General features: G+C 43.5%; 1 protein-coding gene across 4 annotated transcripts in view; it reads left to right on the top strand.

Moving 5' to 3' along the window:
• The window catches only part of UBE2H (ubiquitin conjugating enzyme E2 H), a 67,812-nt gene that overhangs the window by 10,560 nt on the left and 31,764 nt on the right, over positions 1 to 25,488 (top strand). For 2 of the 4 annotated variants that reach the window (XR_010589305.1, XM_065552238.1), the window contains exons 2-3: positions 22,541 to 22,617; positions 23,366 to 23,440. Coding sequence is in view for 2 of the 4 variants with exons in the window: in XM_065552238.1 (XP_065408310.1) it covers positions 22,541 to 22,617; positions 23,366 to 23,440 (152 nt within the window). In the remaining 2 variants the exon portion in view is untranslated. Of the gene's footprint in view, positions 1 to 22,540; positions 22,822 to 23,365; positions 23,441 to 25,488 lie in introns of those variants that run through there. The other 2 variants (XM_065552249.1, XR_010589307.1) reach the window with 2 other exon arrangements.

The following is a 25,488-nucleotide window of genomic DNA, read 5'->3' as shown; positions in this document are numbered from 1 at the left end:
AAGATCTCTTTTAAAAAACAGGTTGGGGTTTTTTTGTTTAAAATGTGCTATTTTGTTGTCTAGGTTCAAAAATGAAGACCAGCCTTTGGGATCTGCAGTAGTGGGTCCCTGTAGGCGTTGGCTACTCTTTTAAATAGTCTCTAGTCCTCTTTGCTGTAGAGAGCGTAACATAAGCAGATTGCTGGTATCTTTTATAAATTTCATTCATGTACAGCCACCTAGAGCTAGCTAGCCTTGGAGCTCATAGCTGTTGGTTCCTGGTTTGGTGGGGAGCTTGCCAGTTCTTGGCTGCTTGGTTTCTTGTGACCGCACTAAGATACTGTACGCTCCCTCCTAGCAGCTGCTGCAACTGAGGTGGTGCCTTTGAGCTCCCACTCTGGCCTCCATCAATGTGTAGGAGCTGGGTCAGCGGATAGCATCTTACGTGGAGGAAGTGTGGACCTACTCTCCATCCTTCAAAGCCACAGTGCTTGGATACCGTTGTGACGGCACAGTGTAAGACCCTAGATGGATAGTAATAGCACCCCTTAGGGAGCAGGGAAGGAGAAAGGAGGCAAGATAGGGAGGATCTCAAGATAGGGCATTGCAAAGACCACTGATAGTGAGGGGGGAGGGGAAAAGGTGGGAAGAGCAAGAAGAATGGGACAGAAGGGGAGAGCAAAGGGGAAGAAAAACATGAGCGAGCAAGGAAGCGAATGATGGCGAATGGGGACAAACACAAGGAAATGGGATTCTAGGTTTTCAAAGAGAACAAGACGACAGAAATAGGGATGATAGGGAGGGAGTGTGATGGGGTGCCCACCCCACACAAGGCCTGGAGGAGTTTAAGTGGCTGGCCAGGCAAACTAACTGCCCAAGCTGCACCTGAAAGAGACAAAGAGCAGGCCACTAATTGGAAATGGGCCCAGCTGGGCACAAACAGGAGGGGCCTGTATAAAGCCCAGGAGCTATGGGCAGCAAAAGGCTGCAAGGAAGTAGTCTACAATCACTCCCTGGAGGAGGGAGCTTGGGCTGGCAAACCCAGAATGAGAGGGAAGCTAGATAAGTAGGAAGAAATGCAGGGAAACAGCAGCAAGGGGTAGGGCTGTACAGACCTTGGCTGCTTGTGGTCCCTGGGCTGCTGGGAGGAGGGCTGAGATTTGTAATTTTGAGCACTTTGAGGCATCTTCTGAATCGTGAGTAACCAGCATTAATTAACTGTTGCAAGACTAATTTAAAACTCCCCCGAATGTCCTAGTTGCTTCCAGCTTGTTTGGGAAACGCTTCTGGGGTGTTTGTATGGAATCTCAAGTATTGGCAACTGTGCCTGGGACAACTTGTGCTTCTGTATCAGAGGAGGCTGGCGGAGGCCCAAATGTTTCCCTCCCCCTTTTTTAAATTAAGCGTGTGAGGGTGGGGGGACTAAGGTCAAATGAAACAGGTTAAGTTTGAGACACAAGGGCAGAGAAGAGAAATAATCTTGCTGACATTCCCAAAATCTTTAAAGCTGGCCCTACCAAAAACCAACATGTGCTGCTGGGTATTGGTTACATGTAGCAGTAATGCATGTATTAAACCTTACAATACCTTGGCAGCTTCCACGCTGTGCTACTGCCCTGGGAGAGTGATACATCCATATCAGTGGTACCTAGGAATAGTTGTGCATGGGTTTTGCTACTATACTTAGTCAATTTGCATAAAGTTATTTTGTGTTTGGCTTACAGTAGTTGCACAGTTGAAAAGGAAGGACAATGTATTACAGGTGAGCACTCACTAAGGTCTGAGTGGCATATTCATCCTTCCTGATCCCTTAAATCAAATGCCAGTATTGTAAATTAAATAAAGGAAGAGTAAAAACTCCAAAAAAAAAATTAATCTCTTTGCATCTTGGAAAATGTCAAATCCACACTGATGTGACTCAGCATAGTTGTATTGGCTTAGTCCTGAACTCTGTTTAAAACATATCACACTTTTGTCTTTTAGGCTATAGTTTGCAACATGCCAATGTGTCACCTCTGAAATAAGGGATGCTGTGAAAACAAAAGGAAACTAGAAATGATGTGGCATTAATAAATTTAACACGCCTGACATCATAGAAAACTTAGGTTCGTCCTTCTGATTTCAATAACTACCACAGTTAGTTACAGAAAGCCCATGTGTGACAGTGATGAGATGAACGTGGATCCAAAATGAAGAACGTGGCATTTAGATTTGGTGGTCTCTTCAGTTGAAAAGTTACGATAGTGGAGATCAGATCCTTGTAATTTAGCACCAGTGTCCAAGTACTTTCCCTGGGCTCCTTGAAAGGAAAGGTATTTGAGGAGAGAGGAGTACTAGCTCAGTCTCTATTGTAGTAGCAACTATATCAAACAAGTAAAGTTGGTCTTTCCTCACTGCTCAAGATAGGAGAAGTTTCAAAGCAGTGGAGAGGGTTGTGGCCTGGCCCCCACCTCCTATCTGCCCCCCCCCTTCCCTGATGGCCCCCTGGGACCCTTGCCCCATCCACACATCCCTGTTCCCTGACTGCCCCCGGACTCCTGCTGCCCCATCCAACCCCTCCTCTCATTCCTGATGGCCCCCCTGGGACTCCTGTCAAACCACCCCTTCTCCCCGTCCCCTGACTGCACCCGGAACCCCTGCTACCCCATCCAACCCCCCATTCCTGACTGCCTCCCCCGGGACCCCTGTCCCCATTCAACCTCCTGTTCCCCCTGACCCCTATCCACACCCCTGCCCCCTGACCACCATCCCGAACTCCCCTGCCCTCTATCCAACCCCCCCTGCTCCCTGCCCCCTTACCGCGCTGCCTGGAGCACTGGTGGCGCTACATCTGCGCTGCCCGGCTGGAGCCAGGCCACGCCGCTGCCACCACGCAGCTCAGCGCACTGGGTCAGGCCGGGCTCTGCAGCTGCGCTGCCCCAGGACCTCACAGCCCAGAGCATTGTGCCAGTGACGGAGTGAGCTGAGGCTGCAGGGGAGGGGGGGACACCGGGGAGGGGCCAGGGGCGAGCCTCCCAGGCCAGGAGTTCGGGGGCCGGGCAGGACGGTCCTGCAGACTGTAGTTTGCCCACCTCTGGTCTAGTGTTTCTCTGTAGAAGTGCTGTTTTTTTTATGAAGAATAATTAATTTGAAACTAAACTTTTGACAGTGGTACTATTCTTGGGTTGCTTCATTCACAAAGCAGGCACATGGCTCAAAATAAGAATCAGATGCTTACATTTCTTATTACTAATTTTTTGTTGAACAGAATTGAGTTCAGTTTTTTAATCGCTAAAAGGATGTCAGGTTTCTTATTATCTGACTTTTTATAGAACGTTAAATTCATGTTTATGGCTTAGTTTTGCCAGCCCTTATGATTTTTATTATGGTTGCCACAATATTTAGTGTTGTGTTTTTTGTTTTGTTTTCTTAAAGCCGCAGCTCTTGGAGTCATGGGAGTATGTGAGAATCTCAGCTTTTATTTAAAAATAAATTTTGGGGGCCTGATTTGTGATTCTCTAGTGCTTGGAGTTGGCAATATTGATATCTTCATACCTAAATCATCCGATTATGAGTTTAAACATTTGCTGTGTTTGGTGGGGTAAGCAGTGAGAGACTTAACGGTAAATATTTAAGCCCTACTATACATAGAGTGAGTGCAATGCTCTGGGCATAAATTGAGAGCAACAGCACCAGCAATGGCTGGAAAAATCCCCACAAACTAGGGTTGTGCTTAAATATGAGACTGAAACATGAGGGTGTATTTCTTAAAGTAATCACTTAAACTAGAAACCCTATTTATATCACTAATTTGTTGATATTTAATTTTTCTCAACAGGGACATTGAGAATTTTTACATGTTTATTGACAAGATGTAAAATTGCAGTGATTAGTTATAGGAAAGGAAATCGATGTTTTTGATCCTCACATTCAAAAAAGAGGAACCATATTTCCCCATTTAAAACCTTCAACATATAAATGCAGACATCTCCTTTCGAGGAAATAAGATACTTTAACTAAATTTAAGCATTTCATGTTCAGTCTCCTAGATTTCAAGGCCAGAAGGAACAATTAAGTCATGTAGTTTGACCATCTTTCTCATTTAGCTCATGCTACTTTTTAGAGTGTAAAAGTGAGTTTTTAGGAGACAAATATTGATGGCCTAACTCATGTCAAGATTGAAAACAGACGGTTATAGATTATAACAATAACCCAGTGTTACATAAATGAGTCAATTTGTATTTAACATCTGGGCTGCTTTCTCAGATTTGTCCAGATCAGGTTTCACAGAAAACAGATGAAGACTTGGGGCCAAATCCTCAGCTGTTGAAAATCAGTATAGTTCCTTTGACTTCATTGGAGCTACACTGGTTTATATTGCCTGAAAATCTGCCCCTTAAACTGCATTGTGTCAGTTCTTCAAATGTCAGTTGATCTGCATGGGAGGGAAAGAGTATTTTTGTCAACCACCACACTTCTTTACGCTACATTGTGGAGATGTCATGGAAGACCAGACAATTTGATACTGGGCTCTTTAGATGATGTCACAAGTAACATAATTGAATACAAAATTTATCAATGTTCCTCTCGAGAGCATCTTGAATTGGGGTGGGGGGGCAGAATGAGGGGGTCTTTCTAGAAACTCACTTGAGGCCTTGGTCCTGGCAGTTGGGGTTACTCACTTGAGTAACAGTCATGTCTGAGAACAGTCTGGTTGGGTCAGACCTTTAAACAGTCCTTATTTGCATCTCTACATTGTTACTCCCCAACAGTTAAAGATACAGGTGGTAACTCTCCATAAACTGCTTAAACAAGACTTACGCCTTCACTGGAAGGTTGAAATTTCCTTTCACAAATCTAAATGTCCTATATGTGCAAGGATTCTTCCCAGTATATTTAGGGAATAGTCAGGGTTCTCAGGCTTTTGTACTTGTATTCAAAAACATTTTGTCAAAATATGCATATTGTAAGTGTCTTAACAGTGGTTCCAAATTCTCCCATGTAACTCTACAGGCTTCCCAAGACATTGACTTCTCAGCTGTTACTACCAGAGGTGCAGTTCATTAGTCCCGCAAAGTGTCCATTTTCTAAGTGTCCCTATCTTGCATCCTCTAGAGTTCCTCATAAAGTTTGTGATCTGTAGAAGCCTCAGCATAATCACCAATAGACAGTAAGTTCTGTTTCAAACTGCTGTGGTACCAAGCACCTGCCACCATGGATGGTAATAATCATTGGGAGTCTGTGGCCAGGCAGTTGCACATAAGATGGTCACCAGTCCAGGGCTTTGATGCCAACGTATTAAAGGTTTGTCTTCTTGCTGCTTGGAACTTCTTGTAGAGATGATCTCCTCCAAGGTGGAAGGCAACAAGGTGGTGTGGTGCCAGAGCACAGTCTGACCCAGGCAATACAGTAATAGGCCTGCATATTTGGGCCGTTATGGCTTTGTAGCTTTTAACCAACTTCCCACCTATACACATACTTAATTTAGTGTTCATGTAAGGTGCCATGGAGAATGAAGTCATCTTTATCCACAGGCTAGGTATAGGATGGAAATGATGATAGAGAAGTTTGCATTGCTGACTCAGAGGGGTGCTATCTAGGCATACGCTGGTTACCAGTGTCCATGCTCTCTTCAGTTCTTGCTACCTTCTGAGACTACTGACAGGTTCACCAACTGGTATGGTAAATATGGAATATAGACACTCTGAATGAGATCCACCAATTTCTTCCACATAATCCACAGAACTATCAGTTAGTAAAGAGCTCACTACTGATCTGGGCTAAAGTCAAATAGACAAGCTAGAGGTGTGAGGCTCCATATTCCAGTCCCTCAGCTCTCCAGTCCCCCATTTCTAATTTTTTTTTGGCCAGGGCTGGTCTAATATTTGCATGTGTAAGACAACAGCTTGCGTATGCATGGGACTCACTGAGATGTGAGAGTCTGCAAGTACTTCTTGATTTCCACATAGTGCAAGTTTGTTGCATATTAACACACCCTGGACTATGTTTGTAAAAGCACTAAAATAACACTTTATACAAAATGGGTGGGGGCTGAATGGTTCAGTGAATTACTAATAATGACATTTTCCATCTCTTTAATTACTGGCTTGAATCCAGCCCAGGTTAGTAGTGACTGAGAGGGGCCTGGTGTCTTATGAAATGAGTTGATCTGTCCAGTTTCTAAATCGCAGGCTATTTGTTGGCAATCTCTGCAGAGGCCAGAAAGGGAACTCCTTGCACCCTTTTTGAAACCTGCTGGTTATTTGTGGAAACATTTCTTTCTCACTTCAGGGAAATTGGGGAAAACCATTATTTTCTTATTAATATGTGAAATCGTTTTAAGGAGAAATGGATTTCTGCCTCCCTGCTTTCTAATTCTTTCTTTTTTCCCTCACCTATCTACCATCCTGACGGCTTTAATGGAGAGATGTATAGGTAGGGAAGCTGAATGAAAGATTTCAGTAAATGCAAATGTGCTTCTGGATCATGTGGTTTGGAATGTTTGATCAACTCTATTCCTTAACTATTTTACGATTAGGAAATTGAAACAACTTTGAATGGGGGGGGGGGGGGAGAAGTGCACTGGCTTAATAGCTACTTCCTGTTTAAACTTAGTTGAATGTTGGAGGTATTTTGTTTATTTGCAGCAGCAAAATGGTTAAGTTTCTGTACTTGATTAGTAGATATTCTGTAATCAAAGATTGTTGAAGGTGTCAGGTTTGTTTATAATTTTGATTTATTACTGAAGGCTGTGACAAATGCTTGTCTTTGAAATTGTTACCGATCTCTGAGGTCACCTGTAATTCATAGCATCTGGTGTAAGTTCAGCAGTAGGTCTCTTACTTCGATGCTGGCGTGTAAATTTCTGCTTTCGGTTTACCTCTGAAGGTAGAGAAATTCAAACTCATTGATAGGAAGCCACTTACTATGAAGGCAACTGTGCTGTAGAACAGCGGTTCTCAAACTTCATTGTACCGTGATCCCCCTTCTGACAACAAATTACTACACAACTCAAGGAGCAGGGACCGAAGCCCGAACCCCCTTCCACCCGGGGCGGCGGTGGGGGGCAAGGTCGAAACGCAAGGGCTTATGCCCTGGGCACGGGGCATGTAACCTTAGCCCTCCTTCCCCTTGGGTGGTGGGGCTTGGGCTTTGGCTTCGGCCTCGGCCCTAGGCCCCAGCAAGTCTAACACCAACCTTGGCATCGTGACCCATTTTGGGGTCCCGACCCACAGTTTGAGACCCCCTGCTGTCGACGATTTAAATTCACTCTAATTAGATTTCAGAGCAATTACAATGGTGTCATTTGTCCCTGGTCTAGTATTGACCCAAAGATAAAATGTCAAGGTATACTCTTCCTATCATTGTTCGTCAACTAATTGTAATTAAGCAGTATTTCTTTTCCTCATCCTCCGAAAGAGTTAATAGAGTACAAAGCTCAAACAGAGTACCTGGGGGTCCAAGCAATGAAATCCCTTTACGTTGGCATTACAGTTGATAGCACAGATTAGATTACCTTGATGTATGCAAAATTTAGTTACAAAGATAAGTTATTAAACTGAGGCTGTTCTTTTGATGTGTAGAACAGAAATGTAGCCTATTGTTGCCCTTCGGGAAACCTTAGGGTGAACTCTTTCCCTCTGGCTATTGGAAATGTGTGGACATGCATTTCAACTGTTAATTTATAAAAATCGCTAGGACTCTTATCTTCAGACAAATTATATGCCTCTCACTAGGGGATTGGGAGGGAGGAGGAGGAGGAAAAGCCTGATCTGATATACCAGGAACAAGGTCTGGTAGCTGAAGCACAGGATTGGGAGTCAAGAGGGCCTGGCTTCTATCCTTTGGGCAAGTCACTTAAATCCTTTCTCCCTGTTTCCCCACCTTTGAAATGTGGACAGTGATACTTCCTGCCTAATAGAGTTGAAGCTTAATTCATCAATATTTGTAAAGCACGTTAAGATCCTCAGTTGGAAGTTATCATTAATATTATTATTCCAATAACTTGTCCAGCTAAGGTAAACTCCTGAAACTTTCTCCATGGCAGTCTCAAGACTGTCATCAATTTATCCCCCCTCAGTTCATTCACAAGACCCAATGTGTGATGTCTTTCAGATGGAACAGCAGCAAACAACCAAATGAGGTTATGGGATTCCCTTTCAGAACGCTCAGTACTGCTTCACTAATGGTTGACGATCATATTGAATGATATGATATGTAGTATATCTTTAGCTTTCCTCATCCACTGCCCACGTGGCAGTGTGCTGCCTCCATCATGCCAAGTTTAGTTTTTAAAGGGAGTCTCTGCCTTGCTGTTAGTATCATTTGTGGAGGCTGTGTCAAGGCTAAAGGGAAAGTCGCAGTGTTTGTGCCATACACAGAACATCTTGCTGACTTTGTTCTGGATGCAGCTGTTTTAATTATTGGCTTGCGATGATTTACTCGGCAAGTAAAATGCCATTGTGTGAATTAGAGGTTGAATACTCACAGTACTGCTTTCGTTCTGGTGCTAGGACACACTACATACTGGAACGCATTGGACAATGCTGTGAATGTTTAGATTTGACTAGGCATTGTTAATGATTTGTGAAACTTCTGCACTGGCATATTAACTTGTAAAAACAAAGTCCAAAATACTTTTTAGCTTTCTTCTTTGGCAACATTATTTTAATCTCTGACGCTTGTCTTTCTGTTGCAGTAGTAAGCTAATGTAGGGACCATTGTTACTGAAGGAGTCACACTTCTAGACTTTGAGACTGAATCAGCATTTGTTTAAAATCACTACCTCTTGAACACAGCACTGGACCTTTTGTCATAATGAAAACCTCTTTAGGAAAAGCCTTGTAGTGTTCAACCCCTCTGGATTTGTTTTAATTTTATTTTCCCAAAAGGCTGGTTAGGTGTGTTTTTTAAACACTTGCCTTTAGCAGGTATCCTGATATTTAACTCTTTGCTACTAAATCTGTCAACATGGATTGGATAAGAGATGAATAGCTAATGGAAAAAATAGTCAAAGGATCAGACTGAGTTACTAAAACCTCATGGGAGAATAAACAAGTGAACTCTTTTCTTGCAGGTGGTTGAACTATTAGCTGAAAACATGGCATAGCTTTCTTGGGTACATATTTAGCTTCGTGGATAGGAAATATGTAACTACCATGTGTGTGACCCTGAAAACTTGCATCTATTAGTGTTTGCTCAGGAGTGATATGTAAAACGGAAGCCATTCTGACTTTTGACCTAAGTTTTCAAACCAGATGTTGGTGTAACAAACCAGAAATCTGAATGAGAAGCGTCCTTATAAATTAAATCCTTAAAAACTGATGGTTGAGTTGATTGAGGAAATGAGGCAAGGGCAAAAACTCTTATCTTGTGAGTCTTGTCTGTCTACAGCTAGCAGCAGCTGAGACTTCCCATCTCGAAAGCAATTTAAGAATGTCTATTGGAAAGGTATTGAATATGTTGCAGTGGTGGGTTATAGTTACTGTATAGAATGATAGCAGACGAGCAGTTTGTTTGTAATAAGTGTCTGCATTTGCTTGGTTTTAAAAACTGAGATGTCTATCTGCAAAGGGTACGAAGCAAACTTATGTATAATTTTTAAAGCAAAAACAAAATACAGTCACTTGTTGGATTATAAAATCATATAGCTCTTCAGAACTCTTATCAGGTTTCGGGTTAAAGGTGACCAAAAAGAAGAAAAATTGGGCTTGTGTCCTCTTGCATCTCTGATGTATAAAGAAGGCCTGATATCTGCTTACCCCCAAATCTGTTTGTTTTCTCGTTCTGTTTCTGTTTAGAAATTCATGTGTTGTCTACTGAGGAAGTCTCTGGTGACTGGAGAGAGCTTACAATATTGTGACGTAAGAGGCTGTAAGATGAGCAATTAAATGTGTTGGGGACGTTATTTGAAGTTTTGTGAAACACCTGTTTAGCTTTGATGCCAAATGCATGCTTTGAAGAAAGGACATCTTTGTTAAAGATTGGAAACTCACAAATCTCAACTGGAGTTTTCCAATAAACGTCTGACATCCCAAGATGTCCTTCAACAGTACCAAGGGAAAGACCATACTTTTCATTTCTGACATTTTTAAGCTAAAAAGCAAGCAGGAAAATCTCTTAAGCCTTTCAGGACTTCTTTATACACTATAAAGAAGCAAAAAAGAGTCTAAATTAATATAAAAAAATCTTTTTGCAAGATACTGTAAATATCAGGGGAGGGATGTAGTCTTCTCTTAAACCCTGAACATAAAGTTCATAAATGCTCTTAGTTACTGTGTAGTTGCTACATCAAATAGGCACTTTGCCAATTAACAAATTACTTTGTTAGTCACCTGTATAAGCCATGGGTGTTGGCAGCGGGGAGAAGAGACAGACCTCCCCAAACCAGTGTTTGTTATAATTTTCCTCTTTATTACCAGTCAGTGAACCAGTTAAAATGGGGTGCAGTTTTGCTCATTTAGACAAAAAATTAACTGAGTATGGTCTTAGAAATTCAAGGAAAAGCAGAAACAAATTTGCTTTGAAAGAATGTAGTTCAACCAAAGTGACTCGAAAGGAACTGAAATGAGCAGGTGTCTGGAATATGATCCACCCTGAAACTAACATCCGTATTTCTTGTAGTGCGTCATGCATTACTTCAAATTTGGCATTAATGGCCACAAGGGGAAAAGCTCATTTCAACCAGGCACTGACTTTTCAACAGGTTACTTAAGGCCAAGGGAACGTTTTTTAATCGCTGACTTAATTCTTTGTAATGCAATTTGTTGTCTTCCATCTCCTACAATCATGCTAGAGAAAAAAATCTAATGGGTTCTTAAAGATTTTTGTTACGAAGTTGCTTCCGTGTGTGGCTGATAAATCAGGGTCTGGGCTTTGGCTAGCACATCCAGGAATTCTGAATCAAGCAGTGAAGCATTTTGTTGTAGCACAGACACATGCAGACCATATCCTATCCTCACACTGAGATGGGCCAGAGACTCCAAGAAGTCTGCTTGACAATAGCAAGGTCCCTATCTGTTTTATATGGAAAGTGCACAGATACGGTTTTGTATTACTGCTCATCATTGACGTAAGTTACATCTTACATAGAGCAGTAATGCATTTCTGAAGCAGAGCTTCCTTGTCTCTCCCATGATGCACCACAAGAAGTCATGAAGAGGGCAGGTTGTGATGCGTCTTGGGAGACTGTGTAACCAGGGAGCCTGGCTCATAGGGAAGAATGGGAGCGTGAGGCACCTGAACTGCAACTCCCATGAGGCAACATAGGTGGATGCAATTTAATGCCTCACTGCCCTGAAATGCAAGGTTTTGATTTCGTTCAACAAACTGAACTATTTTATTCAGATTATCTCTACTTGAAACAAAGTATTCAACTTTCCTGACGGACTTTCATTTTTCAGCCAAAAATTTTGACTTTGTCGAAATCCCAAAACTTTCTATGGAGAAATATTAGTCAAAATGACTCTCTTGGGTAGGGTTTTCCACTGGGGGAAATTCCCATTGTTCCCTGACTTCTGGTCATAGCTCAACTGTTAGTTGTTTATGTAGTGCTGTGGATTAATTGTGTAGACAGATTATCCTTGCCCCAAAGAGTTTACAATCCAAGAACAAATGTACACTAAATTGTATTAATCTCAGCTCTTGTTCAGCTGTCGTCATAGTTGAGGTGGTTAGGCTTGATCACAATTCCTAAATGGTTGTGTAGGTTACTTAGGGCAGAGAACACATTAATGGACTCTAGTAGAATTTGAAAAACCTCCTGGCAGAAAGAGGTCGCATTTTAGAAATATGTGTGTCTTAGGCAGTCTAAAAATTGTTTCCAGTCTGTTCCTTAGAGAGATGCTTTTGTTCTGAAACAAAAAAACCACACACACACACCTGTCTGACCAAAAAACTGAACTGGTGACCCTTTTTTGCAAACGTTGACTAGATTTAGCAAAACTGTAGCTCTGGTATGTCCCATAATAGTTCAAATGTTTTTGCCTACTCCCAGAGCCAGCACCCCATACCCTCTCCTGCCACACCAACACTCTGCCCCAGCCTGGAGCCCCCTCTTGCACCCCAACTCCCTCCCAGAGCTTGTACCCCAACCTCCTGCCCCAGGCTCAGCCCAGAGCCTCCTCCCACACTGTAAACCTCTTGGCCCCAGCCCAGAGCCTGCACCTGAATCCCTACCCCAGCCAGTGAAAGTGAGCGAGGGTGTGGGAGAGTGAGCAACAGAGAGGGGGGAATGGAGTGAGTGAGGCGGGGCCTCGGGGAAGAAGCAGCGTAGATCCTGGATTGCCCTTAAATTCAAAAAGTGATCTTGGGTGTAAAAAGGTTGGAGACCACTGCTGTAACACAAATGGGTCAAATGAAAATCAGTTATGACTCCCAAACCAGCTCCTCAAAGAATGCCAGATGGGAGAGAGTTTGAGAAGAGAAGAGATCCTTCCTTGAGAAGACCCTGGCCACACCAACAGGGTCATGTTTGATACCTGTTCACTTCCATAGTGTAATCATACTTACCTGTTTGGCTGATAACCCTATGACAGGGGTTCTGGTTGCTCTGTGCTTCACTCTTGGGATGATATTTCCCATTTTAAGGTTGTCATTCAAAAGGTGCATATGGAATGATTAGTCTATAGTTCAGAATGAGCCGTAGTCTCAATAAAACCATCCTTGCCTGATTTCCAAACTAATTAGGCTGAAGTCTGGCGTAGAAGTGCTCAATGCAGGGACCTTGTCCAATGGAAAGAGGAACAATTTATGATTAAACTTCACCCTTCACTCCCGATCTCGGTGATCCTCCTTTCCTGGCTTGGCAATAGAATATAGGAATGTTTGCTAGATCTCTGTTGCTCTGCTCATATATTATTTAATGGACATGCCCAGTTCTGTTCAGTTGTCTCCAAACCCTCCACCCCCCACCCCAAACTTTAACCTTCCATGAAACGGATACTGTATGGAAGGAAATGTACATATGGAAACGATTCTCCCTTGAAACTGAAACACAATTCTTTATATAAATAATGTCACTTCTTCTCCTTTCATAGCCGATGCCTTGTTAAAGTAGATATGAGTTGTGTCATCACTGGCAATTGTGCTTTTTAAAAAATCTGTCCTTGTTCAAACAGGAATTTTGGGGAAGTTCTATGGCCTGTGGTATACAGGAGGTCAGACTTCACTAGATGATCACAGTGGTCCCTTGTGGCCTTGGAATCTATGAATATAAGTGGTGTGTGAATCTTTTTAGAGTGAACTATTGATTAAGGTTTCTAACAGGAGAATGTGTAGATGCTTAAACAAAAAACTAATTTAGGTTACTATGTATTAGAGCTGCAGTGTCCACTGACTGGCATTTGACTTTCCCTGCTCCAAGAGATCATGGTACAATCCACAGAGTTGAAGAAAATAAATAACTAGATAGCAGTGATAAACCTTGCTATAATAGTTATCTTGCTTTTAGGATGAAGCCATCCTTAAACATGGAGTCAGAAGGAACTTTCATTCTGTCATGTTGGCAGGAGCTATGTGTGGGAGGAATTGGGGTCTTTTCCTTTTAGCATTGAGCAGGGATCAAATGGGCATATTGTACACACTTCTGTCATTGTAGTGGGAGGTGGCCGCTGATGGACTGCAGTCCTTACTGTCTTTTATTTGTTTCTACCTTAAATTACTATGCGTTCCGGATTTAAGTTTAAATCCTATTTACTAGTACATCTGCCAAAATAAAGTTGGAAGTCTACTAGTAAACCAACCTCCCCCCCCCTCTCCTCCCCCCCCCCCCCCCCCCAAAAAAAAAACCTCATTGTTTTTGGTACATCAAGTCACCTTAGCAATGTTCTGGTAGATCCTTCCACCACCTCTATGGATTGGTACAGAACAGATGACTAAGTGGGTAGGTCAGGAGTTGTGCTAGTTAGGGCTCAGAGTACTTGGCAAGTGTCAGAAAGTTCTTTGATTTGGTTTCAAGAAACAAAATGCTGAAAACTGGAGGCCATGAGTCATTAGATGCAGGGAAAAACCTGTCAATCTTAATTTTTTAGCCTAGATCTTGGGGAATTTGTCTAGAATGGAAATTTAAAGATGACTTGCAAAGGAAACAAAATGTGTTGTCCCTTGCTGCTATGTGAAATGGTAACAAGCATAAGGGAAAAAAACTTTACAGTTAGAAGCTCAAATTCTGACTCTCTTGGTTTTGTTTTGTTTTGGGGTTGTTTTTCCTGGCACACTAGTAGGATTTTAACATCACAAGCATAAAGGAAGTGAAACATGATTGATTAAAGGGAAAATATTTTAGTAAGAGAGGGTAAGACTTAATATTCTTGATATTTAGGGTTTAAAAACAACCTTTTTTTAGACGAAACCTTTCGGCATGTATCCCGCAGAGCACAAGTCAATTGGTTTTTCTTTGTAGGTCACTTCAAAAAAAGTGAATTTTTTTTAAAGTGAGAATAGTAATCATGTTGCAAAATTTTGTGTGCATACTCCTAATGGCATCAAGAGAGATGTGAATTCCTGTTTTACTGAGCGGAGTACTGGTTCCTGCACCAGAAACAGTGAGTGTGACTGGCTTTTCATGAGGTACCTGGCCTTTCACAGTGCTTATCACTTGTAATGCTTTTTGCGAACGAAAAGTACCATATAAACACTAATCATATCTGAAAATATCCTCCATTGTTAAATATGCAGATAGTGAGATGCAATGTTGACTTATCCCTTAAATAGCTGAGGTGTCCTACTGATCTCTTTAAAAAGTAAGCGGAGTGATATGTTCATTGTTGTCGTCCAAAATGTAAACCTATCATCCATCCAGCTGTCTTCCACTGGAACAACAGCAGTTGCACAAAGGTTCTTCAAAATATATACGGTAACTCCTCACTTAACGTCCTCCTGATTAACATCATTTCGAAGTTGTCACCGCTCCATTAGGGAACATACTTGTTTAAAGTTGTGCAATGCTCCCTTATAATGTCGTTTGGCTGACTTTACAAGGGAGCATTGCACAAATTCCTCTTCTCCGCTTCCCCCGCCGCCAAACAGGGCACTTTCCCCTTCAAAGCCGGCTGGAGAGAAGTGGCGCTTTGAAGGGGAAAGCGCTGCTTCTCTCCGGCCGCTGGTTGCACGGCTGCCCCTGCTCCTCCTGAGTCCTCCGGCCCGTGCTTGCAGGGCCGCATTCTGAAATGGGCTTTAGAGCTGCTGGCCAGGGCCCTGGGGCCCCCTTAGCCCGGGGCCCTGCAGCCCCTAAAGCCCCTGCATTCCGGGTGGCCCTGCCTGCCGGGAAGGGGAGGCAGGTCCCAGAATCACGGCCATGGGGGCGGTGCCGCGCTGCGCAGAGCCACCTGCACACCCCCTGCACTAAACAGGAGCTGCCCCAGGTAAGTGCTCTGCACCTCCTGCCTGCCCCAGCCCTGAGCCGTCTCCCGCACCCCCACCCTGAGCGCCCTCCCCCACCCTAAGCTCCCTCCTAGACCCTGCACCCCACCCTGAGCGCCCTCCCCCACCCTAAGCTCCCTCCCAGACCCTGCACCCCCACCCTGAGCGCCCTCCCACACCCTAACTCCCTCCCAGACCCTGCACCCCCAGTCCTGAGCCCCAGGGGTAAGCCAGGGGCACCTCCCCACATTTACATTAAATCTTATGGGAAAATTGGATTTGTTTAACATCGTTTTACTTAAAGTTGCATTTTTCAGGAACATAACTACAATGTTAAGTGAGGAGTTACCGTATAAGAAATAGTGGGGTGGGGGGGCGGTGATCATTAAAGTTCCAACAATAATGAGGTGGACTGCCAGGAAGAGACTGGAACCCCAAAACTGAATTCAGACTTCTGCCAATTTTGAGATGTTTCAGCATTCTGAATGTATTGCCTCTTCAGGGCAGGCACTGTCTTGGACTGTTTGTACAGCACACTATCCTGTCTGTCTGTCTCTGTCTCTCTCTCTGTAATTAAAAAAACAAAAACAAAAAAACAGTGAGTTGGCCCTGGCACTTATGGCATGCTCTGACTCACTGTACAGGAGTTTGTAACCAGTTGCAACAAAAATCCCCTCCTTGTTTCCCTCTTTAGCAATCTCTTCACAGCTGATATTTCTAAATGAGGTTTGTCTTCCAGATTGTCAATTAAAATTTGTCAGCTCTTCAAATTGTTAAAATTCTCAAGTATCTCAGACAAGGATAATTATCTTCAGGACTTAGTTCAAGACTGAAAAAAGTGGAGAGCAGACTAAAACTTTTGAGCCTCTTATCCATTACTAACAGAAACCTGAACTGCATCTAGGCTTTCGGTACTTTCTGCTGACTTTTTACTAACTGAATATGACATAAAGTCAAATTCTTATCTTTAGATAAGACACTGAAACCAGCAAGGGCAAAAAGATCTCAGAGGCTAATGGAAACAAAATGAAAACAGTTCAAGAGACCTGGGTTTATTTTTAAGCCTTGTAGGATGTCTGATGTGTTACAAGTTAGGTACTTAGTGAAATAGGAGACTCATGACGCTTCCTTTGCAGATCCCCATTGTAGGAGTTGTGTGCTCTGCTATGTAAAGCCAAGAAAGCATTTCAAAGTAGTATAATCCTTAGTCAATATTCTGGAACAAAGAAATGTAAAAAGCCTCTGTCCTCTAATCATTTTGTATTTCTCTTTCTGGTGCTCTGAGTCCTCTCCCTTGGTCTGACTATTGTTAGAATTTGGCAAGCTTTAGCTATATAGAGACTAAATCAGTGTTGGTTCTTTGTAGTTCTAGGAGAGCATGTCTGTTAAGATGGATATGGAGCTGGAAATTAGGTCTAAGAGTTGGTGGTTTTGCCCCATAAACTGTCCACTTTCAGACAAGAGTCCTCCGTGGTCAATGGTGTGGAGAATATGAATAAGGAAGTGTTGTTTATCCTTCACATAACACAACCACCAGGGGTCACCCAAGGAAATTAATAGGCAGCAGGTTTAAAACAAACAAAAGGAAGTACTTCTTCACACAGTGCAGTCAGCCTGTGGAACTCATTGCCAGGGGATGTTGTAAAAGTCAAAACTAATGAGGCTCAAAAAGAATGAGACACGTTCATGGGGGATAGGTCCGTCAATGGCTATTAGCCAAGATGATCAGGGACACAGCCCCATGTTGTTGGTATAGACTCTGACTGTCAGAAGCTGGGAATGGACGACGGGTTGGATCACTCGGTAATTGCCTGTTCTGTTTGTTCCCTCTGAAGCACCCGGGATTGGCCACTGTGAGAGAAGTCAGGATACTGGGCTATAGAGACCAATGGTCTGACACAGCATGACTATTTTTATGTTCTTAGTGCTTGAAAAATTTGGGTGAGAGGCACTCAACAAGACTGCTTTCTGTGCAGATTTTATACCCAGTGTCTGATGAAAATGTAATTGGACTCAAGGTCTGTTTACAGAGTAAGCCTTGAGTACTCCTGGACACATGCAGCTCTCCTGAAAGAGTTGTCACAGATTTTATTCAAAGTATATGGCATCACAAGACTCTTAGAAATCCTTGAATTAATATCTTAGATCCTTCGCTGACAGATATGTCTTGAGATGGATCCAAAGTCATAAGATCCTATTTCTGTAGGTTGAGCTGGTCAGTCTTCGGGAGGCTCAAAACATTCCTTCAGTGCCTCTGAAAATGAGGCAACATAGGCAGGCATGCTGACGATCCGGCAGCAGGAACTACTCCCCATCAGGCTAGCTCTTGAACCAGCGGGTTGGTTCTGATTGTGCCTTGGCACAGGTAGACTCCTTGGGATCCTACAGGTCCCAAAAGTGGCAGGATGTTCTTGAATCCGAGGCAGCCATTCACTTGTTGGAGCCTTTGGAACTGTCTTCTCATTTAAGATTTGGTTTTAAGGCCATGGAAAGATGTCTGGAAGCAAATAATTAGGTCAGAGTCTGAATTCTTCACTCATCAGATCTGGTATTTTAGCTATGGTTGAATTTTCTCTGGAACGATCACCCCTTAGGGACACAGTCCTGTCTGGTACAGTACCTTCTGGTCCTTATCAACATGATTTATGTTTTGTTCTTTATCTGAAGAGATTTTTCCCTAGTGATTCTACACCTGAGGTGATTTTGGCTTATGGCTCCACTTTGACAGCGTAGTAAGATTTCTTTTGAAGCAAGAGGCCCTAGTGAGGTCTATCCAGATTGTTAGGGACCACTTCCTGTCTCTTGTAGTCATCTCCAGGATCATGTGTACAAAGGGATGATTTTTTAGACTCTTTAGGGACGGGAAGAAACAAGCATCCCAGGGGGAGGGATAGCTCAGTGGTTTGAGCATTGGCCTGCTAAACCCAGGGTTGTCAGTTCAATCCTTGAGGTGGCCACTTAGGTATCTGGGGTAAAATCAGTACTTGGTCCTGCTAGTGAAGGCAGGGGGCTGGACTTGATGACCTTTCAAGGTCCCTTCCAGTTCTAGGAGATAGGATATCTCCATTAATTTTTAATTTATTTAATTTATTTATTTCTTTAAGCAGGACAGTTATTGAAGGTCCTCAGTCTTCCAATGGTGATTCTTCTTGACCTCTCTTTCCCTAGGTGATGACAGGGCTTGTCAAGATCTGATAGGCAAAATGGTTGAAATCTTTGGCATCTATGTAGCTTATGTTTAAAACGAAATTGAAAACCCATACAATTAGAGTTGAGGGAAAGGCAGAAGGTTATATACTTCAAGTGAGTGACAGACTCCTGGAGCCATGCTGAAATGTGGAGTCACTTTGTGTCTGTCCCATGTGTGTCCTGAAAGCCTGATTCCTACAAAATTTCTTGTCTTATGTGTGATAAAATGTATAAGGGTCTTCATTAATGTACTAAAACTTCCAGTGAGAATGTCTTAATGCTAAAAATTAATCTTACTACTTTCCACTAGATTTCAAATGTTCATTTAGTCACATTTGTTGCAGTTTTTATACTAAGATAAACGGTATGAAATTATGCATAAAAACAAAGAGCATAACAGGTCTCTTGCCTGAATTCTGTTCAGCTGTCTTTGTTTTTTGAGAGGGGAATTTTATCTATAATGACACTTGGCAAGCAGGTACAGTAATTAGACATTGCACCATACAACTCATTTTGCTTACTAATAGCTTGTGAGCATCACAACTATTGCATACATGTGCTCAAACAGGCTTAAATTTATGGTCAGTGTGGACTTGCAAAGTGTACAAGTTTGTGTACAACAGATGCTTCAAAAGTTTGGTTCCTAAAGTCAGACTCACAGGACTTTCTTACTAAGTGATGTTTGATTAGTCTTAACTAGACCCTCTTGTATTAAATGGACTCGGAAAGCTGAATAAATGTTAATATGCTCTTTTAATATGAATGTTTTACTCTTATGCTTCACTCTGACAGATTCATGCAAAGGCCCAAACTTCCACACCTGTAGTTCATGTTTATGGTGTGGGAGCCCTTCTTGCCCTGGGAAACTTAAACTCAGTGTGTCAGGGCTGAACAGCAGCAGCTCTTTTTCTGGAAGGTGGTGGTGGAATCTCTCTCCCTGTATACACATAGACCCAAAATAAAAAGAAGCTGACAGTTGTCCCTTAATATGAATTCCTGTTAGCTTGCTGTCAGAACTTTGCATGCCAACCTTTCTGAGCCGGTGAGACAGCAATATTAGCTACCCAAAGGGAGAGTCTTCCTGCTCCCTTTATCACAGGAGCCATTACAGGACTTGCCCTGTGTTTACCACTCTGACTTGTCAGGTGCCATCTGAAAACAATGTTTCTCTCCTGCCCTAACAATCCTTTTAAGAATTTGACTTAACACTTCCGGTTACAAGATCAACTCTTAATGGAATATTTTTGATGCTGAGAGTGACTGTTCCGAAATAAATAGACCAGGGGTCTCAAATTCAATTTACCTTAGGGTCAGTGCCAGTCCTCAAATCCTCCCAGTGGGCCAATAATGTCACTCATGCCACCCAGAACCTGCCCCCCAAAACTCCTCCCCCCAAACTCCACCCCCCACCTGCCTAAGGCTCTGGGAGGGAGTTTGGGTGGGGAAGGAGGTCTGGGGTTAGGGGATTGGGGTGCAGGGAGTTTGGGTGGGGGAGGTGGTCTGGGGTGCAGGCTCTGGGATGGAGTGTGGGTGCTAGGTGCCAGCTGGAACAGGGGGTGGGAGTGCAGGAGGAGGGGGTGGGGTTGCAGGCTCTGGGAGGGGGAGGGGTGCAGGCTCTGGGAGGGAATTTGAGGGCTGGGGGTGTGTGGGGAGGGGGTGCAGGCTCTGGGAGGATGTGTAGGAAGGAGGAGGGGGTGCAGGCTCTGGGAGGGAGTTTAGGAGCAGGAGGGGGTGAGGGTGCAGGCTCTGGGAGGGGTCGGGGGTGTGGCACTTACCTGGGGCTCCAAGGCGGGGTGGGCTCGGGGGCCTTCGCGCACTGCTGCCCCCAGGCACCGGCCCCGCAGCTTCCATTGGCTGCAGGAGCGCTAGGGGTGGGGGCAGTGGGCAGAGGCACAGCCCCGTGGAGCAAGCGCACAGGAAGCCGCTCAGCTCTGCTGCACTGCCGGTTGTGGGTGGGGCCCTGGGCCATTTTAAATTGCCCAGGGGACACGTGGGGGGGGAGAGCCCCCAGGGGCGGCAGGCGGGGCCAAGGGAGAGACCCAGCCCCAAAATTGCTGGAGCTCCGCGGGCCACATTGGGGAGCTTCTTGGGCCGCAGATGGGCCGCAGGCCGGGGTTTTGAGACCCTTGAAATAGACTTAACAGAGTGTGGTCTGGTGGATAGAGCAGTGAGCTGGGAGCTTGGGAAGTCCCAAATTCAAGTTCTAACTCTCTCTCACTCAGTAGCTGTTCGTAAGTTTTCTAACTTGATTTGAACCAATCCATAAAATGGGTTTACTTATGTCACCGGGATGAATGGAGGATTGTTTGCCCAGTGCCTTGAGATGGAAAGGTGCCAGCATAAATATTTATATTTTAACATACTGTTGAGTAGAAAAGTTTCCTGTGTATTGGGGGTGCTGGGAGCTCTTGGAGGACAGCCTGAAGCATCTTGCTTGTAAAAATGGAAATTCTCTCCATGTCGTGCATTCCTTTTAGTCTAAAGGAATGTTTTGACCCTTATAGTGCTCAGCTCCTATCATCAGAAGCTTTCAAAGTGCTTTGCAATGAAGGTTCTCCATTTGTAAAATAGGGGCAATACTTAAGTTACATAAGTAACTAACTGAAGTTCATATGGGAGTAGAAGCTGGATTCCCTGACGGTTAATGCTCCTGATGTCTCCCTCAGAACTCATGTATTAAAATTATTGATTAAAAGCAATTGCTGTTGGGTCATATTCACAATCGATTAACACTGCTTTATATTGGAATACTTCAGCAGACTAGGAGACTGAAACATCACTGTTAATTGTTTTAACTTGTTACTGAATCCAAAGCTTTTTGCCTTTCAGTGCTGTATTCCCTTCTCCACAAAGAACTGGGTGCTTTGATTTTTTTGTAAGTTAATATAACTTAATGCTTAAAAATAGTTCTTTTAGTGTTGTACCAGCACATCATAATCGGCCCCTCTGCCATCTCTCTAGAGACCTCTTGTTTTTTGGCATTGCAAATCAAATTAACTTTAGATTGCCATAATTTGCATTCTTTCAGTGGGACGCCATCTGACAGCACTAGGCAGCCAAGTAGAATTGAATGCACCAGGACTTGCCATTGTCATAGAAGAGACGTGCGGAAAAACTGCTTAAAAGTATAAACAGTTAATACCAACTTAGAAACTAAAATGTGATTGGCAAGAAAAGTTGCACTCTTCCTGTTTATATGCATCCGAAGAAGTGGGCTGTAGTCCACGAAAGCTTATGCTCTAATAAATTTGTTAGTCTCTAAGGTGCCACAAGTACTCCTGTTCTTCTTCTTCCTGTTTAGTGAATGTTGCCCTAATGCATTTGAGTAGGGAAAAGGGTTGTCTTTAAACCATGGCCTTGCCCCATCGAAGATGGTCATCCTATGGTTCAGACTTCAGTGTGGGCAAGTGCAATCAAGGTTTCATCCTTTCATATCTGAGCTACCATTGTTTCTAAATTGTAATTCCCCTGCTCAGCTGCACACCAGTCACTAAGGTGGTGCTGACAAAGAGTTCAGCTTTTAATGAAAGCATAGATTCTGCAGAAACAGATAGCAATGGTCCCTCTCCTCCCCAACTCATCAGAGAGAGCTTCCTGGAGTTTTCAAGTTCTGAACACTGTTACCACTCCAATGTTAAAGAGAAAAGTATGGGAAGTTTACTTTGTTCTACTTAACAGGGGGTAGGGGTGGAGGCAGGGAACTCCCTTTAACACTTATGGAACTAACGTCCATTAATAATTGGATTGTTCAAATATATTTCAAGGCTATTAAATTTCATGTCTGTAAAGATCAGTGGTTCTCAACCTAGTTACCATCGTAGGCCACATCCCATACTATCTGTGTGGCCCTGAGGATGTCACATGGGCCGCAACTGTGTGCTGATTGGGCTGCAAGTTGAGAACCACTGGTAAAGATATTCTGAATATTAAGTTTTAGACTGTTCAGTGTGCCAAGTTTCCAGTAAGGGTTATGACTATTTGGGTTAATATGTTGTCATCTAGATTTCACATTTTCCTTTACTTAATACATCAGTATTGAGAGCAAACATGAAGTCACAATCCTAGGAGGACTCAATGAATTTGTAGTGAAGTTTTATGGACCACAAGGAAGTAAGTACATGTCCTGTGCCATTATGATGTCTGGAAACTGGAAGTTGGAGCAAGAGGTCAAGGGATGTCATTGCACTTAGGTTGCATCTTGACCACAACCTGTCCGATTTCTCCCAGCTGACAATAGGGGAAGATGGGGATGAGCGCTGAATTTCAAACCTTAATATTGGGTGAACATCATCCTCTCTCTTAGCGGAATGGCAGGTTGGTAGTTTTGACTGCTGTGCAAAGCCACAGCATTATCTTAAAATAGAGCTTAAATTTCAAAGGTCCTGAGTGACACCACTCCTGGGGTTTGGCACCTTGGAAAATCTGGCTTGTCGGTCGAATTTTATAAAGTGCTTGTAAACAAGATTGAAGGCAAAGATAGATTTTTCCAAAAGAATTAGCTCTCTTGCTGGGTCTGTAATGTGTCTTAAATTAGTAATGTCTCTCAGGGTAAGTAGATTATTCTAACATTTTTGTGGTCTGAATAAGACTCTTGGCCCTTTGTGCTGAAAACTAATGTAGTATCAGTTAAAATCAGAGCTTCAATAGAGACCAATGCCCTTCACACCTTGGGGGAATGGCCATTACTGTAGGTCTTTCTGTCTGTGCTCTGTGTCAAAGAAAGGAGGTTTGACATGAGGGCTTATTCTAAATGGTAATTATTTTTCCAGGTCTTTTTTTTTTACTTAATGCCATTGTGCTTTTATTCTAGGCAGAGTTCTGCAGTATGTCTAACACCTGCATTTTTCTCTGATTGCAGCACCATATGAAGGTGGAGTGTGGAAAGTTAGAGTGGACCTTCCTGATAAATACCCTTTCAAATCCCCATCTATAGGTAACCAAGCATCGCTTCCAATCTAAATCTGTCTTGTTGCTCATGTAGTAGAGACGCTAACTACTATTTTATAGCATTTACCAACAATTACTGTCATTACTTTTTCATTGATTTTTATGTAGCGACTTTACTGAAGTCAGAGGCCTTCTGCAGGTTTCTGATAACCTTAACATTAAAGCATAATATTAACGTTAAAGTATAGAAGGATGGTCTTGTACTTAAATTACTGGGCTGGGATTTAGGAAGTCTGGATTCAGTCCCTGACTGAGCTACAGACTTGCCTGTGATATTGGGCAAGTTACCGTCTCAGTTCTGTAAAAATGGGGATACTTTCCTTTCTCCCAGGATTGTAAAGATAAATTCATTAATGTTTGAGAAGCTCAGATGCTTACAGGGAATGCAGTGGGGTGCACTCACAGGTATCTAGATAGCATTATTCATTAATGTGCCGTACGGTCTGTGTGCATTTTATGATGTAATGTGCGTTCTTGGATTGATCTCAGATTCAGAAGTAGGCTATCGGTGACCTTCTTTCCAGCAGCATGATTTGGAGGCCTGAAATACAGAAGCTGAAACCCGGTTTTACTAATCTTCTTGGTTTTACTAATAACAATGTTCTTGTATGTGAAACAATGTAGGTCTCTGTTGCTGCTATGGTCAGAATAGCAGCAATGCTATAAAATTGGGTCGTGCCCATTTGGCTGAAGTGGTAATTATCCTTGTTCACATTGAACAAATCAATATCTTGGTAAGCCAAAGTTCTTATTTTAGGGCATGTCCATTGTGTCTTTCAGTCTTGAATAGCGGTGATCTAATTTCAGTATTTTTAAATTTCTCCAGTAGTTTGAAAATGATGAATAAAAAATAGCTAGTATTGTTTGAAAAACTGAATCAAATACAGCTACATGATTAGGTTTCAACATCCCTTTCTTGGGTTATGAAATAGGTGCTGCTAACTCATGGAGTGATATGATAGTTGCCCGTTGAAAGGGCAAACTTGTAGTTCAATCCACTGAAGTATTTTGCGGAGTCTTCCATCTAAAGAACTGAGAACAGCTTGAGGAAAATTGATGTGGAAACTTGACAAAGTGGGTTGGAGTAGATGGGTCCCTTCCAATCCTAACATCCTGATATGAAGACAGTGGGTATTTGCTGATTACTTAATACTCTTACGTGGAGACTGTTTTATTTAAAACCTTTGCCTCTTGCGTGCGAACCAATCCTTCTGGTCCTTCATGTTAGCTATGCCCATTGTGTATACAGGTGTCATTATTCCCCATCTTGTATCTCTATCTTACTTTTATATAAAAATTCTTGTATGCACGTCTAATCTGAATAACCACGTGATCTTATGCTACCACCATTTGGCCTTCCTCTCACTGCCCCTCATCACCCAACTCCCCTGGGACTGTCCCCTCAGCATCCAGATCCCCCCAACACTGGGCCTGTACACCTGCTTTCCCTGCAGAGACAGGATGCCCTGTCCAGGACAGATTGGCTCTCCCAGGGACAGCCCCCTCCAGCATCTAGTCCCCCACCCAGGGACTGCTCCCCATCATCTCCCAGCTCCCCCCAAGGACTGCCCCCTGGCACTCAACCCCCCCATCCAGGGATTGTGCCCCTGTACCTAGCCCTCCATCCAGGGACTGCCTCCAGTCCCCCCACCTCGTCTGTCCCCCATGCACCACCCTCCCCATGCCCACTGGTCTCTTACCTCATTTGCAGCTAGCTCAGTTGCCCTGCCTGCCACTGCAGTTCTAGTGCTGGGAGCCTGCTCCAGCCGGGGTCACTCGACCTGCGGGATCGGGGGTGCTGAGCGTCCTAGCCTCCTGCCGGGTGGGGGGAGGGGACCTGTGCTGCCCCATTTTTGCAACCAGCTCTGTGCCTAGCTTCGTGCCCAGGGCAGGTACCCCTCCCACCCTGCCCTAGTTATGGCCCTGAGGATGTCATGTGGGCCGCAGGTGTGTGCTGATTGGGCTGCAGGTTGAGAACCACTGCTCCACATGGTCTAGGTGCCACTAGAGGGGGGACAAGCAGGCATAGGTTAT

Source organism: Chrysemys picta, chromosome 1 (genome assembly GCF_011386835.1).
Source record: "Chrysemys picta bellii isolate R12L10 chromosome 1, ASM1138683v2, whole genome shotgun sequence".
Lineage (NCBI taxonomy): Eukaryota > Metazoa > Chordata > Testudines > Emydidae > Chrysemys > Chrysemys picta.
Note: the sequence above shows the minus strand (reverse complement) of the source record. Positions and strands in the feature narration are given on the sequence as shown.